General features: G+C 39.4%; 1 protein-coding gene across 1 annotated transcript; it reads right to left on the bottom strand.

Moving 5' to 3' along the window:
- Nucleotides 1–42: 42 nt before the first annotated feature.
- Nucleotides 43–1,185, bottom strand: LOC121369759 (FMRFamide receptor-like). Its single transcript, XM_041494818.1, has one exon. It carries the CDS (start codon nt 1,183–1,185, stop codon nt 43–45), a length of 1,143 nt encoding a protein of 380 aa, XP_041350752.1.
- Between the last annotated feature and the right edge of the window lie 10,217 nt (nt 1,186–11,402).

Raw genomic sequence — 11,402 nt, 5'->3', positions numbered from 1 at the left:
AATTACGTGACAGGTTTACTTCCATGTACATCTTTCACACCGTCATTTTAAGGAAAGGTTCCTCACTATTGACTGACCCGTCTTACCAATCTGTACGATAGTATATGTCATGTTAGAGCTCGTATCCTGTCTGCTGCAGTGTGTCATGTACATCTTTTTGAAAACTTTTCTGAAGTTTTTTCCAAAAACATAATAGAGCAAACAGTTGACCGAAAAGCTGCAGCAGAAAAGAAGCTCAAAGACTCTCTGCAGAATTAGATCAACGAGGGACGGATACGGATTTTCGAAATTATGCTGAACAATGAGTTTAATCCGTATGATGTGGCTGGGCGCGTGGAGGAGGAAGAATATCAGCGACAAGGCGAAGAGAAACCTGGTCACCTTGCTTTCAGGCGTCGTGTATCTGCGGTGCCTTTTTTGTCCTGTTCCTCTCAGCCGCTTGTTCCTCTGGAACGCTTTGTACGAGCTGACCATTATGGCCAGAACGAGAAAGACGATTATTAATGAAGGCAAAACCAAGGTGAGGGCCGTGTCCACGTACGTCATCACCATGAGCATGTCGGCGAACTTGATCAGTGACGTACAATATGATGTCTCTTCCGTGGAGACAATTCCAGTTGTCCACAGGGTGAAGCTGCACAGTATGAGACCGAAGCAGACGATAACTGAGATAACGATGAGGGCTATCTTCCTTGTGCACAGCACTGGAACCTTCGAGTGCTGCGATATCCTGATGAAATTCTCGCAGGTTATGATGACCACGAACCAGACGGACAGGAAGCCACAGACGTAGGTCATGAAGATGTTCATCTGGCAGACCCCTTCCACCAGCAAGAAGGTCACTCGTAAACGGTACAGCCAGATCACGAACAGGGAGACGAGGAAGCCGATGTCGCACAGGGACTTGGCCGCAAGGTACAGACAGCAGGACATGTTGCGCATCACTGGGCTCAGGAAAGTTCCAGACGCCAGGATGTTGCCTATTATTCCAACAACACAGATCACTGGTACCAGGACGGTTTGGACACGACTCATGATGACGTAAGCCGGATTAGACATGGAGTCTACAGTAAGCGCATTTAAAGATGGAAAACTTCTGTTCGAGTTAAGTACTTGGTCCGTAATCATTCCCATATGTATCGTGGCGTTTTCTTGATCGGCCAAGCCTAACATTTCCAAATTCATTCTGATTCTGGTTAGAGAATTGTTTTCCACGAATCAAATCCTTAAAGAATTAGCAGACGACGTGAAAGCAGGATTCGTTGTCAAAAAACAAAAAGTACATATTTTAAAAGCAAATTACAGAACTTCAAACGTTGTTTTCTGGAAATGTCGTTATTTTCCTTTCAGTTATTTTGTTGGCAGCTTGGGATGGTATATGTATTCTTCTAAATGGCAAGACAGCTTTGTCTGAAAGAAAGAAAAAACAGTATTAATGTAACAATTCAATACTTAACGGATGGTTAGTATAAGGAACAGTTACCCTGACTGCTCGTCCTCAGTGGCGGATCCAGGATTTTGTAAGCGGGAGGGGAGTGGGGGTGGGCAGGTCATAAAATTCTAAAACGAACAATTTGCGTTTGTCGAATGTAAATGGGCCGAGATCCCAAAGGGGACGAAATCTGTAGGAGGGGGGAGGAGGAGGGGTCGAGGGCATTCTCCATGGAAACCTTTTAATGAAGATGCTTAGACACGTTTTCAAGGCAATTTGGCGTTGTATATTGTTGATAATGAATTTAAACAAATAAAAAAGGGTACTTCGAAAGGACGGGGGGAGGGGGGGGGGGGACACAGAACCATGTGATACGCCAATGGTCCTTGACAGTTGCGTACCTAGGGTATGGCAGGTATAGCACGCGCCCTGGGCGCCACTTGAAGGGGGCGCCACTGAGCAGTTTCTATCAAAGTCAGACGTTATCTAACAGATGAGCGTCAGATTTTTGGACGGGCGCAATTTCAGTGCTTGCCATAGGCGCTAGTGTCCTTTTCAGTTTAAAATTGATAAAGGAAAAAAATGTTTGTTGTTTCCTGTTTGTTTTGTGTTTTGTTCTGTGTTTTTTGTGTGTGTCTTTGTGGAGGTGGGTGGGTGGTGGGTGGTAGGTTAATCATGCATGATGCTGATTAATCAGTATATTACTATTTTGTTTTCTATTCCACAAATAAACACATCTCAATGTTTTTGTTTTGCATATGTTTTCCATATATATATGAACATGTGTCATGCTGTTTTGAATAAAACGATAAGGATTGTTATATGCAATGCGAATCGATGCAATAGTTTTGAACCATGTCAGTACTTGAGTATTCGGGCATTGACCGAGTCTAGCAAGACTCGAGTCCGTTCACAGGACTCGAGTAACCGTGCAAGGAAGAGCACACTCATTTAATTATATTTTTTGCTTACGTCATTTTGCCGTATGCGTGTGAGGAATGAAATACAATCGCATGATTTGGTATCCATTTTTTAGCGCTGGAATTAAGATGCATAATGCTATTTTACCTTATTCCTTAGTCTCATTATCATCTAGTGTAAGCCTTTTTTAAACTAAAACGAAGCCTTAGTTTTCAGAAAGTAGTTCACCTTTTTGACCGTTTAAAACAAGTGATAATAGATAGGTTGCCTGGATACCGAACACTCCTTTTCATTTCAACAGTTAGGAATCTTCAAACTCGAGTACCCTTTTCTTCTCCGATACCATAATTATAATCGTAAATAAAATGTGTTGAGTGCATCGTTAAATAAAAGATTTCCTTCCTTAAACCGATGGCTGGTTAGGTCCAAAGTTAAACGATAAAGTTTGTTTTATTTAACGACCCCACTAGAGCACATTGATTTATTAACCATCGGCTATTGAATTGGATGTCAAAGATTTGGTAATTTTGATGTATAGTCTTATAGAAGAAACCCTCTACATTTTTTTCCATCAGTAGCAAGGGATATTTTATATGCACGATACCACAGACAGAATAGCACATAGCACGGTCTTTGATATACCAGTCGTGGTGCACTGGCTGGAACAAGAAATAGCCCAATGGTCCCATTGAAGGTAGGGTTAGGATCGACCGCGCAACAGGCGAACGCTTTACCTGTGGCTTACGTCCCGCCCCCAGGATGCACTAAAGGCACTTCCTATTGATGAAAATGTTTTGGTTTTTTAATTAGCCCGCGATCTTTAATTAAAGGAAAAAATTTTTGTTTGATAACACCTTAGCCCAGTTTAAACTATGACTATACAGTGTCTTATATATGGTATTTTGTCATTTTGTTGAAAAAAAAATTGTTTAACGACACCACTAGACCACATTGTTTAATTAATCATCGGCTATTGGATAATTCTGACTCATAGTCATCAGAGGAAACCCGCTACATTTCTCCTAATGCAGCAAGGGATTTTTGACCTTTGACCAGTTGTGGTTGGAATGAGAAAAAACCCAACCAGCAGAATGATTCCACCGCAATAAAGACAAAGATATGATATTTACGCTGCCGTAATATAAGCTACATTTATCGACAACACAACAAGGTATCTTTCGTAATCATAGGCAGATCCAGGGGGAAAACTAGGAGACACGCCCCTTTCCCCCAAATATGTTCAAGTGTATCTTGTTTTCTAGGTTTAAAAACAAATTAATTGGGTTGACCTTTTCAAGAATTGGTCTATGTGGCCTTTCTTCTTAGTCTCCCCCCCCAACCCCCCCCCCCCAAACAAACAAACCCCCCCCCCCCCAAAAAAAAAAAAAAAACCCAAACAACAACAACAAAAAAACCCAACCCAAAAACCCAACCCAAACAAACAAACAAATAAACAAAAAACAAACAAAAACAAAACAAAACAAAACAAAAACAAACAATCCTGGATCCACCCCTGGTAATAATGTATTTTTCTATATAAACAGGATACCACACACCACGAACTTTGATGTATCATTTATGACAGGTGGAAAGTAAAAGAAAGCAGGTGAAAACACTCGAACAGATAGAGAAGAAAGAAGCCACGTTAATGGAAAAACATGTTACCTTGGTAACCAGTACGCAATCAGCCATTGGATACAAGGCTGACAGGTGATGCATGCTTGCTTGTTTGTTTGTTTGTTTTGTTTTGTTCTTTTGTTTTTTTTTCAAATAAAGGTTATTGAAACCAGAAAACAACTATGGTAGTGCAAGGGAATGTATAGTTTATACTCGAGTGCGTTTTACCATTATACTGAACGCAACAAAAATATTGGCCAAAGTGCAACATTTCATTGTGAATTTCTATCTTTGGGCCGGTCAAAAGCCCTAGCTCTATCTTCAGTGGGCCCAATGGGCCCTTTCTCGTTCCAGCCAGTGCACCACGACTGGTATGTCAAAGGACATGGTATTACTATCCTGCCTGTGGGATGGTGCATATAAAAGATCTATTGCTACTAATGGAAATAATGTAGCGGGTTTCCTCTCTAAGAGTTTATGTTAGAATTAGCAAATGTTTGACATCCAATGGCCCTACAAAAATGGGAGCCCGTACACATTTTAACAATAATCAAGTTGCATTGTTATGTATATATTCGGTTGTTATTTTGTTAATATATGCGTTTTCACGCTCTTTAAGTATTTTTTTTTTTTTTTTTTTTTTTTTTTTTTTTATGAAAATGGAGTTTTCGCATTCTTTAAATTACTTTTTTTTTCGGCAGTTTAAACGTATTCACGAGCTTAAAGATGAAAATATTGGGAAATTCCAAAACACAAATTCCACTAGGTTGGTCGCCCTGTATATATACAATGAAATATGATTCTAAGCAAAACCTTGATGACATCTACAAGTATTGCCGTTATAAATGACTGCGATAGAATTCTCACCTGTTAAAAGTACACATCCATTGAGTAATCCTGTTGGGTTGCAATAATTTACCAATCCACTGATGGTTCAAACACATTAATCTGAGGCACACCGTTAGAGATCACAGGCAAATGTCCCCAAGACTACAACTTTCACATGAATATCAAGTCCACATATTACGTTCACAGCGGAGTGTTTTTCAGAGGATAGTGCGCATGACTCAAGTAGGGAAAGTTCAGGAAGCAGCAATTCCTTATAGGTTGTACTACCAAATCAAATAGTAACGTATATGGCTAAAACTCCTACATGCAGCATGTCAATCAACATAAACACCACGGATATAAGGAAGGAAAGAAGGAGGAAAATGTTTTATTTAACGACGTACTCAACACATTTTATTTACGGTTATATGGCGTCGAACATATGGTTAAGGAACACACAGATATCGAGAAAGGAAACCCGCTGTCGCCACTTCATAGGCTACACTTTTTGATTAGCAGCAAGGAATCTTTTATATGCACCATCCCATAGACAGGATAGCATATACCACGCCCTTTGATATACCAGTCGTGGTGCACTGCCTAGAACCAGAAATAGTCCAATGGGCCCATCGACGGGGATCGATCCTAAACTGACCGCGCATTAGGCGAGCGCTTTACCACTGGGCTACATCCCGCCTCATCCACGGATATAAATACTGCCACCCCTCACCCTTAAAGGTAGACTAAACTCCAACAAGAGCCTTATGTGTTGGAAAGATGCATACCCGGACCACCAACACATACTGACACTTTAACAAATGGAAAACGCGTAATTTTAGAATTAATAAAAACCGCGATTACTGGGGGCAGCCATTTTGTTTCGTTTTTGTGAATAGGGATTACAACATTTTGGTTGTCCAAAATCCGGAAGTTTCACCGCGCAAGTATGCTTTAGAATTTTACATATGAAAACCTGAAGTGCAGGGGATAGCATGAGTTTGTAAACTGCTAACTGTTTGGGGCCCAGCCATTTTGTTTCGTTTTTGTGACGACCAAAGGTGGTATCACGGGCCTGGTTTATTGGACAGGCTATATCATAAGCGAAAAACTGTGCGCGGCCACTGTTTATAATCACGTGATCGGTCCGCCATTAAGGGAGTGAAATTCGCACAATAATAACATGTGAAGGCATTGCATCTGGGTGCATTTTCAGTATTTATTACCATTTTAGTACATTTTGTGAAAGCAAAACCAGTATGTCGAATAATACAACCTCATTTAAAGATTGTAGATTCACATCAAAGTTGGTGGAAGTGTATTATAAATAATAAAGCATGTATATAGCCCATACACGCGAATATAAAAGCATAACGAATAATTTAAACTTATGCAAGCAAATATAATTTCCCTGGACACTTGTATAGCCTAATGTATTGAACATTAAAACAATATTTTAGCCTCAGACGGACGAGGGTCACCAGTAAGTCAAAGGGGGGTCGTTTTGTAATTAACTAGTACCACCCCCCCATTAATTTTCATTTATTATATTGTGTATGATTAAAATTTAAAAAGAAACGAAAGATAATAAAAATAATATTATAATTAAAATTTAAAAAAATAATTAATTAATTTTTTTTTTTATATATATTATTATTTAAAAAATTCGACGAAATGGGTGGGGTGCGATAAAATAAAAATAAATAAGAGATAAATATTTGGCAGTGTTAACTGCACCCCACTTCAACCCCATGTGATCACATCTGGAATATCCCAGAGCTAATAATAGTAAAAGCTAAACGTTGACATCTACTCTAGATCTAAGGTCAGTCTTATCTTTTTTTCCGTTTCTTATCGTTTTCTACAAACGTACATAATTCAAATACTTTTCTATATTTTAGGATGCATTCAGTAAAGTTTCACTTAATAACCATCAAAATTATTCACACTTGCGTGTGTTTAATTTATTCGCTATGCAGTATGCTTTTGCATTGGCGTGTATAGGTGCTTTATTATATATGTTTTTAATCATTCACAGATTTCCACCGATATTGATATGAATATACAATCTTTAAATGAGGTTGAATTATCCAAGAAACTGATTTTGCTTTTGCAAAACGTTCCAAAAAGGTCATAAAAGCTGAAATTGCACCCAGCTGCAATGCTGTCACATGTTATTATTGCGTGACTTTCACTCCCTTAATGGCGGCCGTACGGTTACGCCATCTATCGACAACGTCATAAACTGCTGGGAGACAATCGGAAAAACCCGTCTATAGCTTGGGGCGAAGTGACGTCAGCTCAGGTCCAACTTCTCTATTATGCACAGTGTAAACAAATGCGCTAATTTACGACAAGGCGCTTCGCTTTCATCAACCTGACTTGTAAAACAACATAAGTGACTTGATAGTATAATAAACTATTTAACTAAATGTATTTCAATTTGCATCAATATAACGAAATGGAGTTATAGCATTTTTTAAAGAAAAAATGCATATTATTAGGCCTATTGGTAGGATACGTTCGAGCAAAAACGACCACTCACGATACCCAAGTGATAATTTTCTTTTCTCTGGGACTACGTAATTGGTCAGTTTTGTGATTTTAGATGGGAAAGTCTACTTAATCAAGAGTTTTACAGAATTACTTACAGTAATAAAGCTGGTAAAGTCCATTACGATTTGAGGTTATCACACAATACCCTGTGATCTTAATAAAAGAGACACGTCTTTTTAGTGTGTCTAGACACAGTGTCTGGGGACCATCTAAATATACACCTGCCAATCAAGAACCACAGGTACAGGCCACGGAAAGAACAGACCAATTAAGCAAGAAAACACTCCGACTATTATTTCAGTACGTGGGTTAATTTATATACAAAATATAATACAGTTATTTCAACACTTTGACAATGGTGGTTTATTTTGTATTGAAAAATAAACCACATATACACGTTGCTGTGTTACTGGGATAGATATTATTACAGAACACTGCGATGCATCCGCAAAAATCAGGTATGTTTTGTTTCTTCATTTCGAAGACTAATTCCTGACGTGACACGTTAGGTATTACGTAACCACCAGCTCGCCAGAGGGCGTATTCACTGGGATGGTACAAAATGGCTGCGCCCGTTATATATAATAACCGTCACATTTAACCGTTTTATTAATTAACTATACGATTATACTTGTTGATATTAAGCAATAATGTGCATTATGTATCGTTGAATATGCACACCAGTCCAAAAGCCTTGCTTTAGCATTCCTTTAAAGAGACTGACCGTTCAAAATAGCGCCCAAATTCCTCAATCAAACTTGCGCACCTTTTCTCTTTTGGCATAATTCTTGCTCCATTCAAAATTCCATAGCATCATTATCCCCACCACCAAATCACCCCCCCCCCCCCCCCACACACCCCCACCCCAACCCCACCTTTCCTGTCCTGGACGGAGGAGCCGGCCGAGGCCGGCTCTTGTGCCCAAGACAGGCGTGCGCTACAACAGCTTGCTCTGAATGTGCACGTAAAGCCCTATGACCTGACCTGACCTGACCCTTAAAATGAATCAGAAAAAGTGGGGGTCAAGCTGCTCATTTCAGAGATTACGGGTAGCGTCATTGTTACAGTGGTACTAGATGAAATAAAATTGCATACATTTTTTGCCCAGATGAAACTAATTTTTTTTACAACCAACACACTCAATGTATCACCAATCACAGGAGACTTGTGGTGTTATTTTCTCTGTCAAAAGTCGGTGTGACTCGAACTTTGACCTAGCCGGAAATTATTTGGTTTAGTACTACCTATACGCATAGGTGTCATGTCATGTCATGTCATAGGGTTTTACGTGCACATTCAGAACAAGCTCATTATTACTTAATATATTACTAATAAATGTTTAACATTAAACTCGAGATTGCGGCTACAGATAGGCTACAGATAGAAAGAAAATATTGGATGATAGGGGTACGGGCTCCAATTTTCATGGTGGGGGTGGGGTGTACAGGATACAGTAATATTCTGAATAAAATGATGGCAATATAGAGTTAAAATTTTCAAGCCAGCTCATTTTTCCCGAACGTCTCCAGTTTAGAATGTGTCCTTCCCTATTTACCAATCCCGCGAAAAAAAATCGTCCCCCAACCAATTTGCTTTTGTTTAACGACACCACTAGAGTATATTGATTTATTAATCATCGGTTATTGAATGTCATACATTTGGTAATTTTGAAATATCGTCTTAGAGAGGAAACCAGCTACAATGTTCCATTAGTAGCAAGGTATCTCTTAGATAGCACATACCACGGCATTTGATATATATATTTGATATTTGATGTGCACTGGTTGAAACGAGAAATAGCCCAATGGGCCCACAGACGAGGATCGATCCTAGACCGACCGTGCAACAAGCGAGCGCTTTACTCACTGGGCTACGTCCCGCCCCTCCCCCAAACAAACTAAAAAGGAAAAAGAAAGAGCTGTAAACAAAATGCTCTAACAAGGTGATCTTTAACAACAGAAACACGAACAGCTGCGAATGAAAGAATGAATGGATATGGACATATTATTTATACATTTATTATGTAAAACCACAGTGTAAAGAGCTGTGGGGAAAAATATAATACACTACAAATATTAAGGTAAGTATATTTTAAAAACTCTGTATAGAAATCAAAATGTTAGCTGCGAATAAATACTTACATAGGCCTACATGTAGACTTGTTTTCTTGCTTGTTAATGGAAGAGAGGATCTGACCACAACTGCTAATGTCTGGCCGTAACGTTGACAATATATTCTTCACATTGTACTATTTTTTCAAGTCTCTCGTTAGCTGCTACACTGAATGAATAAACATATGGATGCCGCAACTTTCCTATCAGAATAGTACATTGCCAGTGGCGGATCCAGACAATCCATTTGGAGGGCCCAGTGACATGAGGTGGAATGCCAAGGGAACTTTGGGGGAGGTTTGGAGGGGGATCGTAAAAAAAAGAAAATTAATATATAATAAAATTATAACTATCGCAAATTTTAGGGAAGGGGTGGGCCCCTGGTACCCCCCCCCCCCCCCCCCCCGATCCGCCTCTGATGACGGTCGTGCTATCGATTGATTAACGCTTGTTTTGTAATGTAATATGATATTTCGTTATAAGCTAAACCTTTCAAAAGTAATTAGTGATGAATAATAAAGATGGACTTAATAAATATTTAGGTTTGTTTTCAAATGACCTATAAATCACAGTGTTTACTTTTTGCATGAGATACCATGGCAGTCTGATTTTAAGATGAGAGATCATGACAGTCCGATATTAGGATGAGAGATCATGGAATTCTGATTTTAGGATGAGAGATCATGACAGTCAGATTTTAGGATGAGAGATCATGACAGTCTGATTTTAGGATGAGAGATCATGGAAGTCCGATTTTAGGATGAGAGATCATGGAAGTCTGATTTTAGGATGAGAGATCATGGAAGTCTGATTTTAGGATGAGAGATCATGGAAGTCTGATTTTAGGGTGAGAGATCATGACAGTCTGATTTTAGGATGAGAGATCATGGAAGTCCGATTTTAGGATGAGAGATCATGACAGTCTGATTTTAGGATGAAAGATCATGACAGTCTGATTTTAGGATGAGAGATCATGGAAGTCTGATTTTAGGATGAGAGTTCATGGTAGTCAGATTTTAGGATGAGAGTTCATAACAGTCGGATTTTAGGATGAGAGTTCATGGTAGTCAGATTTTAGAATGAGAGATCATGACAGTCCGATTTTAGGATGAGAGATCATGGAAGTCTGATTTTAGGATGAGAGATCATGGAAGTCTGATTTTAGGATGAGAGATCATGACAGTCCGATTTTAGGATGACAGTTCATGGTAGTCAGCATGTATTTTTCGGGGTAGCATGACTCGACTACCACCACCACGCTCCCTCCCCACCCCAACCCCCCACCCCCAAAAAAAGAGATATAAAAAAAACCTTCATTCCCCACAGTACAGAACCCCCTGCACAATTTACTGTATTCGCGCCTGAATTGCTGGAGGTGAGTTAAGGCGCATATAAATAAAGATAGATTTCTCCACCCCGACCCACCCTCACGTTCACTTGTAAAATATTCTGACTAGCTTGACAGAACAACAACAATTTCATTTCGTTTATACTAATTTTCGTGCTTATATCCAATTATATTTGGGCTGTCTGTCCAGGACAGTGTGTTATAATAGTGGTTAGTGTTTAGTGGCTACTGAGAGCGAAGTCGGTGTAGTGGCCTTACACCTACCCACCGAGTCGTTAAACTCGCCCTGGATGGGAACCGGTACCGTGAAGCGCACCCAGTACCTACCAGTCTTAAGTTCGATGACTTAACCACTATACCACCAACAACACTATAAAAAAGTTAAAGTTTGTTTTGTTTAAGGACACCACTAGAGCACATTGATTTATTAATCATAGGATGTCAAACATTTGGTAATTTTGACATAATCTTAGAGAGAAAACCCGCTTCATTTTTCCAATAGTATCAATAGATCTTTTATATGCGCCATCCTATAGACAGGATAGCACATACCACGGCCTTTGATATACCAGTGGTGGTGCACTGTTTGGAA

Source organism: Gigantopelta aegis, chromosome 4, assembly GCF_016097555.1.
Source record: "Gigantopelta aegis isolate Gae_Host chromosome 4, Gae_host_genome, whole genome shotgun sequence".
NCBI classification, from domain to species: domain Eukaryota; kingdom Metazoa; phylum Mollusca; class Gastropoda; order Neomphalida; family Peltospiridae; genus Gigantopelta; species Gigantopelta aegis.
This window is presented reverse-complemented; position numbering and strand designations above follow the sequence as displayed.

Coding starts and splice junctions, on each gene's coding strand:
- LOC121369759 (XM_041494818.1), bottom strand. CDS start 1,185: ATGAATTTGGAAATGTTAGGCTTGGCCGATCAAGAAAACGCCACGATA.